The sequence below is a fragment of the Mirounga angustirostris genome, unplaced genomic scaffold (genome assembly GCF_029215605.1).
Source record: "Mirounga angustirostris isolate CCGP_5_RB_7025 unplaced genomic scaffold, mMirAng1.0.hap1 SCAF_16, whole genome shotgun sequence".
Classification (NCBI taxonomy): Eukaryota; Metazoa; Chordata; class Mammalia; order Carnivora; family Phocidae; genus Mirounga; species Mirounga angustirostris.
Window position 1 is genome coordinate 654,210 of NW_026991724.1, and position 14,141 is coordinate 668,350.

The 14,141-nt window shown below is 60.3% G+C and overlaps 1 protein-coding gene across 8 annotated transcripts in view; it reads left to right on the top strand.

Moving 5' to 3' along the window:
- ANKRD11 (ankyrin repeat domain containing 11) overlaps window positions 1-12,757 on the top strand; it is a 32,163-nt gene extending 19,406 nt beyond the window's left edge. For 5 of the 8 annotated variants that reach the window (XM_045890558.3, XM_045890554.3, XM_064580176.1 and 2 more), the window contains 5 exons: window positions 57-6,553; window positions 8,043-8,141; window positions 8,227-8,370; window positions 9,813-9,905; window positions 11,806-12,757. In XM_045890558.3, coding sequence (XP_045746514.1) covers window positions 57-6,553; window positions 8,043-8,141; window positions 8,227-8,370; window positions 9,813-9,905; window positions 11,806-11,991 — 7,019 coding nt within the window. In that variant the 3' untranslated portion in view covers window positions 11,992-12,757. Of the gene's footprint in view, window positions 1-56; window positions 6,554-8,042; window positions 8,142-8,226; window positions 8,371-9,812; window positions 9,906-10,105; window positions 10,270-11,805 lie in introns of all 8 variants that reach the window. The other 3 variants (XM_045890559.3, XM_045890555.3, XM_064580175.1) reach the window with 2 other exon arrangements.
- The last annotated feature ends 1,384 nt before the right edge of the window (window positions 12,758-14,141 follow it).

The window sequence follows — 14,141 nt, forward strand, 5'->3', positions numbered from 1 at the left end:
CCTGTTCTGGGTGGTGGCTGTGAATCTGTCTCTGACCTCTTCCTCCCTGTTCCCAGCAGAGAGCTCAGAGGAGGAAGACGCCCCGTCGTTCGCGCCTTCTAGCTCAGTTGAGGGCAATAACACAGACTCTGAATTTGAGAAGGGCCTAAAGCACAAGGCTAAGAATCCAGAGCCCCAGAAAACTGTGACCCCTGTCAAGGACGAATACGAGTTTGACGAGGATGACGAGCAGGACAGAGTCCCTCCAGTGGACGACAAACACTTACTGAAAAAGGATTACAGAAAAGAGACTAAATCAAACAGTTTCATTTCTATACCCAAAATGGAAGTGAAAAGTTACACTAAAAACAACACAATTGCACCAAAGAAAGCGGCTCACCGAATCTTGTCAGACACGTCGGACGAGGAGGACGTTGGTGTCACTGTGGGGACAGGAGAGAAGCTGAGACTCTCGGCACATGCAATATTGCCCAGTAACAAAACACGGGAACCTTCCAGTTCCAAGCAGCAGAAGGAAAAAAATAAAGTGAAAAAGAAGCGAAAGAAAGAAACAAAAGGCAAAGAAGTGCGATTTGGAAAGAGGAACGACAAGTTCTGCTCATCGGAGTCGGACAGTGAGTCCTCGGAGAGTGGCGAGGACGATGGGGACTCGGTGGGGAGCTCCGGCTGCCTCAAGGAGTCCCCGCTGGTGCTGAAGGACCCCTCCCTGTTCAGCTCTCTGTCTGCCTCCTCCACCTCGTCCCACGGGAGCTCTGCTGCCCAGAAGCAGAACCCCAGCCACTCAGACCCGCACGCCAAGCACTGGCGGACAGACAATTGGAAAACCATTTCTTCTCCTGCCTGGTCAGAGGTTAGCTCTCTGTCAGACTCCACAAGGACGAGACTGACGAGCGAGTCTGATTGCTCCTCTGAGGGCTCCAGCGTGGAGTCGCTGAAGCCCGTGAGGAAGAAGCAAGAGCACAGGAAGAGGGGCAGCCTGCAGAGCGCCCTGTCTGAGAAGAAGAGCTCTTTCCATGCCAGCGTCGATGGGGCCATTCCCAAGCTGGACAAGGAGGGGAAGGTCGTCAAGAAACACAAAACGAAACACAAACACAAAAACAAGGAGAAAGGGCTGTGTTCGGTCGGTCAGGAACTCAAGCTGAAAAGCTTCACCTATGAGTACGAGGACTCCAAGCAGAGGTCCGAGAAGGCCATACTTCTGGACAACGATGTATCCAGCGAAAACAAGTTGAAGGCCTTGAAGCATGACAGGGACCACTTCAAGAAGGACGAGAGACTTGGCAAAATGAAGTCAGAGGACAAGGAATGGCTCTTTAAAGAGGAGGTGGTCAAAGTTTCCAAGGATGAAAAATCCCTGAAGAGAATCAAAGACATGAGCAGGTCTTTCCGAGAAGAAAAGGACCGTTTAAATAGAGCAGAAAAGGAGAAATTAGTGAAAGAAAAGTCTCCTAAAGAGGAAAAACTGAGACTATACAAAGAGGAAAGGAAGAAAAAGTCCAAAGACAGGCCCTCAAAATTAGAGAAAAAGAATGACTTTAAAGAGGACAGACTTTCGAAGGAGAAAGAAAAGACTTTCAAAGAAGAGAAAGAAAAACTGAAAAAAGAAAAGGTTTATAAAGAAGACTCGTCCGCTTTTGATGAATACTGTAACAAGAGTCAGTTTCTGGAGAACGAAGACACCAAGTTCAGCCTTTCTGACGACCAGCAGGACAGGTGGTTTTCCGACCTGTCCGACTCGTCCTTTGATTTCAAAGGGGACGACAGCTGGGATTCTCCGGTGACAGACTACAGGGACGTGAAGAGTGACCCTGTGGCCAGACTGATCCTGGAGACAGTGAAAGAGGACAGCAAGGACAAGAAGCGGGAAAACAAGGGCCGCGAGAAGCGAGACTATGGGGACAAGCGGAACGACAGGGACGCTTTCTTCAGGAAGAAGGACAGGGACTGTCTGGACAAGAGCTGCGAGAGGAGGAAGGAGCAGATGGAGAAGCACAAAGGCGTCCCCACCTGCCTTCCCGAGAAGGACAAAAAGAGGAGGGAGTCTGCCGAGGGCGGGCGGGACCGGAAGGACCCCCTCGAGGGCACCAAGGAGCGCAAGGACGGCAGGGCCAAGCCCGAGGAGGCGTTCCGGGAGGAGCTGAAGGAGCTGGGCGGCGAGGCCAGCTTCAAGGACAGGCCTGACTGCGACTTCGGGAAGGGCCTGGAGCCCTGGGAGAGGCTCCACCCCGCCAGAGAGAAGGAGAGGAAGGAGAAAGTGAAATTAGAGAAATACAAAGACAAGTCCAGTGACAAAGATAAAAGCGAAAAACCCATCCTTGAGAAATGTCAGAAGGACAAGGAATTTGACAAATGTTTTAAAGAGAAAAAAGATAGCAAGGAGAAACATAAAGATACACACAGCAAAGACAAGGAGAGGAAAGCGTCTCTCGACCAAGTTAAGGAAAAGAGGGAGAAGACTTTCCCTGGGCTTCTCTCCGAGGACTTCCCTGAGAAGAAGGACGAGAAGAAGGGAAAGGAGAAGAGCTGGTACATCGCAGACATCTTCACCGACGAGAGCGAGGACGAGAAAGACGAGTATGCTGCCAGCGGGCTCAGACTCGGGGAGGCCGGGGACCCGCCCCGAGTGGACGGCCCCCCGGACCCCGACCGGCACCGGAAGCACTCTGCCGACCGGCAGCACTCAGAGAAGCAGAAAGACCGGGAGCTCCGAGAAAAGAAAAAGGAGAAGGGAGCCCTAGAAGGGGGCAAAGACAAGAAAGAGAAAGTCCTCGAGAAGCACAAAGACAAGAAGGATAAAGACTCCGCAGAAAAGTACAAGGACAGGAAAGACCGGATGTCCGTCGACTCCACTCAGGAAAAGAAAAACAAACAGAAGCCCCCAGAGAAGGTGGAGAGGAAGCCCCCTGCCGAGGACAAGGCCAAGAGCAGGCACCGGGACAGGCCAGACAGGGAGCACTGCCGAGACAGGAAGGCATCGAGGAGCACGGAGGCCGAGAAGAGCCTGCTGGAGAAGCTGGAGGAGGAGGCCCTGCACGCGTACAGGGAGGACTCCAACGACAAGGCCAGCGAGGTGTCCTCGGACAGCTTCACGGACCGCGGGCAGGAGCCAGGCCTCAGCGCCCTCCTGGAGGTGTCCTTCACAGAGCCCCCCGAGGAGAAGGTCAAGGAGAAAGAGAGGCACAGACACTCTTCGTCCTCGTCCAAGAAAAGCCACGATCGAGAGAGAATCAAGAAAGACAAGTCCGAGAAAAGAGAGAAGAGCGATGATTACAAGGACTCTGGCGGCAGGAAGGACCCCGGCCAGTACGACAAAGACTTCTCGGACGCCGACGCTTATGGGATCCCTTACGGCACGAAAGCCGACGTGGAGGACGGGTTAGATAAAGCCATCGAGCTCTTCTCCACTGAGAAGAAAGATAAGAACGATTCTGAAAGAGAACCCTCCAAGAAAGTAGAGAAGGAGCTGAAGCCCTACGGGTCCAGCACCGCCAGCGCCCTCAAGGAGAGAAGGAGGAGGGAGAAGCACCGGGAGAAGTGGAGGGACGACAGGGACAAGCACCGTGACAGGCACGGGGACGGGCTCCTGCGGCACCACAAGGACGAGCAGAGGCCTGCGGCCAGAGACAAGGACAATCCTCCGAACCCGCTCAGAGACAAGTCCAGGGAGGAGAGCCTGAAACTCAGCGAGACCAAACTGAAGGAGAAGTTCAAGGAGAACCCAGAGAAAGAGAAGGGTGACCCGGCAAAGGTCAGCAACGGAAACGAGAAGCTGCCGGTGTCCAGAGACGTGGGCAAGAGAGACGCGCGGCCCAGAGAGAAGCTTCTGGGCGACGGTGACCTGATGATGACCAGCTTCGAGCGCATGCTGTCCCAGAAGGACCTGGAGGTCGAGGAGCGGCACAAGAGACACAAGGAGAGGATGAAGCAGATGGAGAAGATGCGGCACAGGTCCGGGGACCCGAAGCTCAAGGAGAGGATGAAGACCGCCGAGGACGCGCGCAAGAAGAGTCTGGACGCCCCTCCCAAGAAGCCGCCGGCGCTGGACCCCGCCCTGAAGGACAGGAAGCTCAAGGAGTCTGCTCCTGCTCCGCCCGCCGCCGAGAACAAGCCCCACCCGGGACCAGCTGTGGACGCGAGGGACTGGTTGGCAGGGCCGCACATGAAAGAGGTCCTGCCCGCTTCTCCCAGGCCTGACCAGGGCCGGCCCACCGGGGTCCCCACGCCCGCATCCGTGGTGTCGTGCCCCAGCTACGAGGAGGCCATGCACACGCCCAGGACACCGTCCTGCAGCGCCGACGAGTACTCCGACCTCATTTTCGACTGTGCAGACCCCCAGCCCGTGTCCAGCACGTCCGCCCGCGCCTGCTCCCCTTCCTTCTTCGACAGGTTCTCTGTAGCGGCGGGTGGGGTTTGTGAGACCGCGAGCCAGACGCCTACGAGGCCGTTGTGCACAAGCCTTTACCGCTCGGTCTCCGTTGATATCAGGAGGACCCCCGAGGAGGAATTCAGCCCTGGGGACAAGCTGTTCAGACAGCAGAGCGTCCCCACCGCGTCCACTTACGACTCACCGGGGCAGCACCTGGAGGACAAGGCCCCTGGGCCCCCAGGTCCTGCCGAGAAGTTTGCCTGCTTGTCTCCGGGGTATTATTCCCCAGACTATGGCATCCCCTCCCCCAAAGCGGACGCTCTGCACTGCCCGCCTGCGGCCGCGGTCAACACCACCCCCTCCCCAGAGGGTGCCTTCCCTGGTTTACAAGCGAAGTCCCCCCCTCCACACAGAGATGAGCTGTTGGCCCCATCCATGGAGGGAGCCCTTCCGCCTGACTTGGGCATCCCCCTGGATGCCACGGAGGACCAGCAGGCCACTGCCGCCATCATCCCCCCGGAGCCCAGCTACCTGGAACCACTGGACGAGGGGCCCTTCAGCACGGTCATCACGGAGGAGCCCGTTGAGTGGGCGCACCCGGCGGCCTCGGAGCAGGGCCTCTCCTGCAGCCTGATCGGGGGCGCCCCTGAGAACCCCGTCAGCTGGCCTGTGGGGCCGGACCTCCTGCTTAAGTCCCCACAGCGACTCCCAGAGTCCCCGCAGCATTTCTGCCCCAGTGAGGCCGTCCACCCTGCTGCGCCGGGGCCCTTTGGGGCCACAGAGCCCCCTTACCCAGGCTCCCCTGACTCGTACCCTCTGTCGGCCACCGAGCCTGGACTTGAGGGCGCCAAAGGTGACGTGGGGGAGGCGGTCCCGGCCTCTGTCTCCGCCCCAGAGGAACCAGCCGCCTTTGCCCCTGCCTCCAGGCTGGAGCCGTTCTTCTCCAACTGCAAGCCGCTGCCGGAAGCAGCCCCCGACACGGCCCCGGAGCCTGCGTGTTTGACCACCGTGGCTCAGGTGGAGGCTCTGGGGCCCATGGAGAGTAACTTCTTGGAAAATGGGCATGACCTGTCGGCCCTCGGCCAGGTGGAGCCGGTGCCCTGGCCCGACGGCTTCCCCAGCGCCGAGGACGACTTAGATCTCGGGCCCTTTTCCTTGCCAGATCTTCCCCCTCTTCAAGCGAAAGACGTTTCCGACGTCGAAACAGAACCTATAGAAGAGCCTGCCCTCGTTCCTCCGGAAGAGACCCCGGCGGGGCCCCCTGTGGTCCTGAATGGCGGGGATGGCCCTGCCGCAGCCGCCGAGGACCAGCCCCTGCGGCCTCCTGACCAGGTGGCCCCCCGGCTTGCCGCAGAGCCTGAGCCCGAGCCCCCGGAGGAGCCCCAGCCAGATGCCACGGTGGAAGCCGCGGTAGAAGCAGGGGCCGTGTCGGAGGGGAGGGTCCCTGAGGACTCCGACTCCAGCCTGGGGCCCGCGCCGGCACCCCCCGAGCAGCAACCGCCAGGGAGTGGAGAGGAGGCGGCCGAGGGCCAAGATGCGCCGGCCGCATCCCACAGCGTGCCCGACGCCCCCGTGGACGGCTCGGCCGTGGCGGACGGGGCCGGCCCACTCGACAGTGCCGGTCTCGAGGGGCCGCTGGGCAGCATGCAGCCCGAAGTGATGGAACCAGAACCCAAACCCGCGGCCGAAGCCCCCAAGGCCCCCAAAGTGGAGGAGATCCCCCAGCGCATGACCAGGAACCGGGCCCAGATGCTGGCCAACCAGAACAAGCAGAGCTCGCCCCCCTCGGAGAAGGAGCCCGTCCCCGCACCCGCCCCCCGAGCAAAGGGCCGCTGCTGTGAGGAGGACGACCCCCAGGCCCAGCACCCACGCAAGCGCCGCTTCCAGCGCTCCAGCCAGCAGCTGCAGCAGCAGATGAACACGTCCACACAGCAGACGCGGGAAGTGATCCAGCAGACGCTGGCCGCCATCGTGGACGCCATCAAGCTGGACGACATCGAGCCCTACCACAGCGACAGGTCCAACCCCTACTTCGAATACTTGCAGATCAGGAAGAAGATCGAGGAGAAGCGCAAGATCCTCTGCTACATCACCCCTCAGGCACCCCAGTGCTACGCCGAGTACGTTACCTATACGGGCTCCTACCTCCTGGACGGCAAGCCGCTCAGCAAGCTGCACATCCCCGTGGTGAGTACCGGGGCGGGGCCGGGACCCCGCGGGCTGCGTGAGCACGGACGCCAAGCCCCCAGGGCTTGCTGCCCTTCTGGGGACCAGCCTCCCACACGGTGGGCCTTGCTGACGGAGTGCCTCGGGGTCAGGAGATCTGCTCACTTGGCTCTGTGGGTGTCCCTCCTCCTCACCCGGGACTACCCATCTCCCGCATCACGCACACCGACGCAGCTGTGCCGTTCCCTGCCACTCGGGGATCCCCTCTAACACCCCAGTGCCTCCACGGACACGTAGGCCTGGCCCCTCTGAGTGAGTCCCTCCACGCTTCGGTCCCGGTTCCCGGTGGTCCCATGTTGCTGACGCGAAGCCAGGCCTCCATCCTCCTTACGCTGGAGCCCGAGCAACCCTGGCCCCTTTCGCACCTTCTCCAAGTGCACCCTTTGTGGGGTTTGCGGGCTCCTCCGCCCAGAGGGCATGTCCCTAAGCCCCCAGCCCCACCGTGGGCGTTGCACACGGAGCCTCTGGTCCCTTTCGTCTACTCCATTCCCTTGGCCACCTGATCATCCTCCATTGGCACCCAGTGACCCCGTGTCTGTGCAGACGGGACCCGTCCAAACCCCACCGTGCACACCGTCTCCCAGCCCCCTCGAGTCCACGTCTGGGCCATCAGGCACACATCTTGCACGTCCCTGCTGCTCCTGTTGCACCCCTTCCCCTGGGTGGGCTCCTGCCTCCTGCTCGCACAGCAGAGCCCGACCTCAGCCTTCCTCTGCTCACTCCCAGCCTGCCCGGCCTGCTCCACGTGCAGGTGACTTGCTGCCCGTTTTTTGGCGGGGCGGGGGGATCGCACCCTGAAGAAAAGCCAGAACTTCTGCCTTATGCTGGGAGGGCCCAGGCGCACAGCCCACGTCGCCAGTCTCAGGGGGAGCCCCCCCCCAGGGGGGGTCACGTTGGATGCGTGTGCTCTGAAAGTTGGTGTCTGAGCTGGTTCCCCACCAGGGCTGACATCCGGTGTGTTCTGATCGAGGACCCGTGCCTCGGAGTGTCAGGCTCTGGGGGCGAGGCGCTGAGAGCACAGGGCCTGGGCCGGCACCCCCCTCCCAGCACGGCTCTCCCTGATCCCAGGCTGCCCCGGGCAGGAGACGAGGCAGCTTAGCCCTGTCGGTCCTGGGGCGGGGAGGATTAGCTGCTTGGTCTTGTCTGGGACACCAGATCCCAAAAGAATCTGGCCTGGGATCTCTGTTCAGTGAGACGTTTGGTTGCCTTTTTCGTTTAAATTTTAGTTTTCAAAACAGCACCACGACCATCGTGGAAAACTTGGGGTCACTGTGTTTGTGTAGCTTCTGCTTACCTTCCACTGGGTCTCACACCTTCTTTCGTAGAGACCACTCTGTTTCCTTTCTGTCGCCACACCACGGTCACCCAGGCTTTTTGGGAAGGGTGGGCAGAGGGCGGGCATCCTGGTGCGAGTTCACAGCCCCACCAACCCCACCCCCCGTGATTGCAGATTGCGCCCCCTCCCTCCCTGGTGGAGCCCCTGAAGGAGTTGTTCAAGCAGCAGGAGACGGTGCGGGGCAAGCTGCGTCTGCAGCACAGCATCGAGCGGGTAAGAGGGGCTGTGGGCGCGGGGCGTTGGGCCGGGGCGCGGCTGGCCTGCGGGGGGCCTGGCTCATCCGGCTGCTCTCCTCCAGGAAAAGCTCATCGTCTCCTGCGAGCAGGAGATCCTGCGGGTTCACTGCCGGGCGGCGAGGACCATCGCGAACCAGGCGGTACCGTTCAGTGCCTGCACCATGCTGCTGGACTCAGAGGTCTACAACATGCCCTTGGAAAGTCAGGTGGGTGGGCACGCATGCGCCTGGGCCGCACCACAGGCAGCGAGTGGAAATACCCGCGTCCCACAGATCGAGTCGGCCCGGCGGGGTGGGGGGCGCGACCAGACAGCGGCACGTTCAGTGCGGGTCCTCAGGGGCCTCCGGTCATTAAATTTTCCTGGAAAACATGATTAGGATGAGTCACCCCTAGAGCCCCGGCTGCAGGGGCTGCCCCAGGAACGGCCCAGTCGGCAGCTGTCATGTGCGGGCAGAACCAGGCGCTGCAGCCGGGGGCCGGGAGGTGTTGAGCGCGCAGCTGCCCACCGTGGCTGTGCTTCCTTCCCCCGCGGTGGCACCGTGGCCCTGCTCTGTCCCCTTCCTCCCCCTGCCGTGGTCGCAAGACGGCTCCCGGGGGGGGGGGGGGTGGTGTCCCGAGTGCCTGTGCCTTTCAGGGGCCTCACCTGCTGGCAGCTCCCGGTGTTGACCTGTCCCCGCAGACTCCGTGTCCCCGCTCCATCCCCTGCTGCCTGCCGCATTCAGGCCTGGGGCCAGACTCTGTCACCGGTTGATTCTCTTCCTTGACAACCACTGTGACTTTTTAAAATCCACCCAGAGTGTGTCATTTTGGGCCTGCCCCCTGGTGACCCGTGTGCCCCACAGGCCAGCGTGAGCTCCCACTGCACCCCGGCTCATGAGCAGCATTCTCAGGTTGGATGTGTGCGGAAGTAGGTGGTTCAGAGATTTCTTTTAAAACTTTTTATTAGTGCATTAAGGATTTTCCAGGTACTTACATAGTCTTGAAGAATATCTCAAAAACTTGCCCCATCAGGGAAGCCTGGCTCGCTCAGTCGGTAGAGCGTGCAGCCCTTCCTGTCAGGGTCGTGAAGTCAAGCCCCACATTAGGCCTGAAGCCTACTTAAAATTTGAAGAAATTAACTTTCCCCATTAACCTGTTGTCTGAAGCAAAAGCTCTAAAACGGTCAGGCACTGAAGAGCTGCTTTAGGGGATTTTGCACCTAAAAGCAAGCATCTTGGTGATTTCTGAGCTGCTGCTGAGCGAGCCCTCCCCTGCGTCTGGTACGGGGCCTGCTCCCAGCTCCCCGGGGGCCACGCATGGGGCCAGACCGCGGGGGCTGTGAGACCACCCACCGGCTGCCCTCCGTGGGTACAGGTGTTGCTCTATGTGAGGACAGTGACGGCAGGTTGGCGTCCCCGCTGCGTGAAGCCACCGCGGGCCTCCCGGGGTTCTTTTTACAGAAAGTTACAAGCAAAAGAAATGGAAACACAGAGGCACACAGCAGGCTCCGGGGCTGGGGGCAGGGAACGCGAAGGGAGGGCCGCGTGTGTCGGTCCCGGACCGGGACAGCGCCTGGGGACTCGAGAGTAAGACCACGGCTTTCACTCTGCACGTGGGCCTTCTGCCTGGCTCTTCCCCACCCCCCAGCGTCCACGTCTGCTCTTTTCAGGGGGATGAGAACAAGTCCGTGCGCGACCGGTTCAATGCCCGCCAGTTCATCTCCTGGCTCCAGGACGTGGACGACAAGTATGACCGCATGAAGGTGAGGGCCCTGTGCCCCCCAGGCTGCGCCTGGGCTGGGGGTCCCAGCAGGTGTCTGGGGCGGGGGGCGGGGTGGCTGCTGCTGGGTCCCCTGTTTGGAAGTGACAGTGTCAGACCCTCTGAACCCAGTGGATACTTTCAGGGAGCTGAGGTCTCCCCGCCCCCATGTTGCCTCCTTAGAGTGTCTTCCCTCCTGTCCAGGTGTGCGGGGAGCAGCTCCTGTCACCAGCTGGCGGTCAGACCTCTGTGGGACCCCACCTTGAGCCCTCCTCAAAGGTCACAGCATGCACCCAGCACCGCTGCTCTGGACGTGCTGACCAGTGCAGCAGGCAGAGGATGGGTGGGAGATAGAGAAAGATTAGCAAGTAAGAAGCACATCCTCATCCGCAGGTGCTAGGGTTGCCAACTGGAAAACTGAACGCCAGTTACAGAGTTGACACGAGGGTCAGCGCCACCCCTGGGAGGCTCCAGGAGGCAGGGCCCAGAGGGCCGTGCCCGCTCTTCTCACTAGAGCTCTGGGGCTGGGGTGGGGGTGGGGGGCCTGCTCTTGGAGAGGAAGACAGTGTTTGCAGGATGCCGGCCCTAACCTGCGTCCCCTCCCCGCACGGACCCATGGCCGCGGCGCCCTCGGAGAGGTGCTGGCATGGAGTAGACGGCAGACAGTAAGGAGCCCACGCGGCGTCTGTGGCCCTGGGCTCGTCCCTGGGAAGCTCCCGCCTCCACCAGGCCTGGTGGCTGCCCCGTAACAAGACAGAGTCATCTTGACCACGTTAAAGTTAGACGTTGTGCATTGAAAACACAGGAGTGTAACGTCCTTAACGTACAAAGAACTTAAAAAACAGGGTGCATAGAAAAAGACGTGGAGGGGCGCAGTCACTGAGCATCGGACTCAGTCTCGGCTCAGGTGGCGATCTCAGGGTCGTGGGATCGAGCCCCGCGCTGGGCTCCTCGCTCAGCATGGAGCCGGCTGAGAGTCTCTCCTGCCTCTCCCCCGCTGGTGCGTGTGCACTCTCAAAGTCGTTTTGAAAAAGAAAGAAAGGAAGTGCGCCAAGTGTGCCTGGTTTGGAGCTGTGGCCACCATAAACAGTGGTTCGTCTCCGGAAGAGTAAAGGTGGAGGAGGGTTCCCATCCCGACCCCCTCAGCACACTGAATCATTTTAAGGCACATTATAGACACTGATCCTCCACCGTCTGTACTTCTGGGCGCACGTCTGAGAAAACAAGTCTGGCCGCGAGGAGAGTCCTCACACCGGGTTCACATGCACCCTCTGCTCGCAAACCCGCCCGACCCCAGGCCCACCTCAGTGATGCCGGCAGACGCTCTTTCGGCTCTCCCCTTTCACCTGCTCGATCCGGGACCCTTACGTAGCACACCCTGACGGTACCACCGCCATTACTTAGAACCTCGTTAATAGGATACCCCGGTACAAAACGCTTCAGACCCTAGATAACCGGTTTTACACGTTTCGTTTGTTTTTCGGCGCCTGCCTGGTTCAGTGGGTAGAGCATGCGACTGCTGATGTTGGGGTCATGAGTTTGAGCCCCACATGTGGCGTTGAGCCTACTTAGAAGTTTTTTTAAAAAGACCTAATTTGTAGTACAAGTGAAGCTAAGATGACCAGCCCTAAATAACTGTAAAAAGAAAATGGCCAAGAACAGTAGCTTTCAGTTTCAATTAGACGCTACTGTGGAACCTGGGGGGCGGGGGCACCGTCCAGGGACAGGGCTGGGCGCCCATGGGCTCAGCACTGCTGCTGAGCTGTGCGGAGGCCGGGGGCGCTCAGGTGGCCTTTGGGGGGGGGGGGCATGGGCCCCGGGGGCCGGCCTCGCTTGGGCAGCTGGGGGCGTGGGGGGCCGGGGTCTTGCCTCAGCTCCCCTCACCTGCTGTGTTTCCCGCACAGACGTGTCTCCTGATGCGGCAGCAGCACGAGGCCGCGGCTCTCAACGCCGTGCAGAGGATGGAGTGGCAGCTGAAGGTCCAGGAGCTGGACCCCGCCGGGCACAAGTCCTTGTGCGTCAACGAGGTGCCCTCCTTCTACGTGCCCATGGTCGACGTCAACGACGACTTCGTGCTTCTGCCAGCCTGACGCACCTCGGCACGGCCACACAGGACACGGGCGAGGGCCACACGCGTCTGCCCAGCGCTGCCGCCACGTCCAGGCAGTGGAGGGAGACCTTGTCCCTCAGGTGGGGACACCCAGGGAGAGACCCGCACTTTGCCCCCTGGGGCAGGGCTCTGTAATACCAGCTGCCGCGGGAGGCCGAGGAGACCTCGGGGACGCAGATGCGGACACGGCGGCCGGGGTCTGCCCTCCAGCCGGCTGCACGGGCATTTCAGGAGCTGCAGAACCGAGTGTATTTTTTAAAATTTCTTGTTCCATTCTGATCAACTAAAAGAAAATTAAGGCGTCCACCCCTCAGAAACCGCGCCCTCCAGGTCTGAGGGCAGGGAGAGTGCGGACCCAGCTGCTGCCCGGCTGCCCCGGGCCTCAGTCGGGCTGGGACGCTGTGCGGGGGGAAGGGCCGGCCGCCCGCCCGCCCGCCCGCCACGGACTCGGAGCCGGGACTCGGGTTGTGTTTTTAATGGAGTCAAATCCACGTGGTTTGTATATTTTTTCCTTTAATCTTGGGCATTTTGTTTCTCTTTCTGAGAACATAACTTGAAACACTACAGAGCCAATAATCATATAAAAAGTATACCCGTAAACGCTGTACAGTTTTATACACATTCACAATGTACTTTTGCTGCCTTCTAGATAATTTATTTTGCAACACATACTGCACAGTTGTAAATAACTTCTGTACTGTAACATCACTTCAGTTATGTGTAAAGAAATAAATAAATTAATTAAATGCTCCTTGTACCTGACAGGCCCCTCTCTAGGAGGGGCCGACCCACAGGACTCAGCTGAGGGGTCCCTCTGCGTCTTCAACTGTTTTCCTTCCCAATTAGCACCTTTTAATTTTGAAACATTAATTTTCCCTCCTTTCCCACGCCCCACCCCCACCCCCAGGCAGCCAGACCAGGGCGGGGGGCAGAGGGGGGACAGGGAGAGGCCCGACGGGCACACCTCCAGCCGGCTGCCCCCAGGGCCTGGCAGGAATAGGAAGGAAAGGAGAGGCCCTCACGACTGGGGCGGTGGGTTCTCGGCTGCAGGGCCTTGGAGAGACCACCGCCTGGCCCTCTGCGTCCAGAACGGGAGCACAACCCTGAGCTTCCACATGTGGCTGGCAGATCTCCCAGCCAGGCCGCTGCTGATGCGGGGTCCCCACGGGGAGAGCCCCTGGGCTACCAGCTTGGAGGGCCAGGATGGGCGGTGGGAGCCCCGCAGGGCAGAGCGGACAGACCACGGACCCTGCGTCCGCTGGGAGGAGACGCTGCGGGGATGGCACCAGGCTGGCCTGGGGCCGCCCCCTGAGCAAAGCAGCTCCTTCCCAGAGACCACCCTCGCCTCATCCGGTCCTGGCTCGCACCGTCAGCCCCACACGCACCCCGGGCACTGGGCACACGGCGCGGAGGTGCAGGTCCAGGCAGCCGAGTGTGGGCTGGGCCTTTTCCTCTCTCACGTTCTGGAACCCGTCACCCTCTCCTCGGTCTCCTGTACCTCACCGGGCAGCAGCAACTGCAGAATGACCGCGTCCCCGGGCGGGACTCCTCCAGTGCGGGGGTACCGCGGGGTGCTGGGCCAGGCTCCCTCCCAGTCCGTGCAGTACCCCGGTACCGGCCGAGCCCCGCCTCTCCTCCTGACTCCCTCTTCTCCCCTTTGTGCAGAATTCCTCCAGGCTGGTGCCCGCTCGTGCTTGCAGGGCAGGGGTGGAGAGGGCAGCAAAGCTCTAGTGTTTTCTGGGCGTCAATTAGTTACTTTTCTCATCATGGAGCTGTCATCACAGTAACCCATCTTGTTAAGATTTTTCATCTATTTGAGAGCGAGTGAGCGGGGAGTCCCGCTCGGGACTCGATCCCAGGATCCTGGGATCATGAGCCAAAGACGGACGCTTCACCGACGGAGCCGCCCAGGTGCCCCCCAGTCACCCGTCTTCTAAGCCCTGCTTTTTTTTTTTTTTTTTTAAGATTTTATTTATTTGAGACAGAACGAGAGACAGAGAGCATCAGAGGGAGGAGGGTCAGAGGGAGAAGCAGACTCTCCGCCGAGCAGGGAGCCCGATGCGGGACTCGATCCCGGGACTCCAGGATCATGACCTGAGCCGAAGGCAGTCGCCTAACCGACTGAGCCAC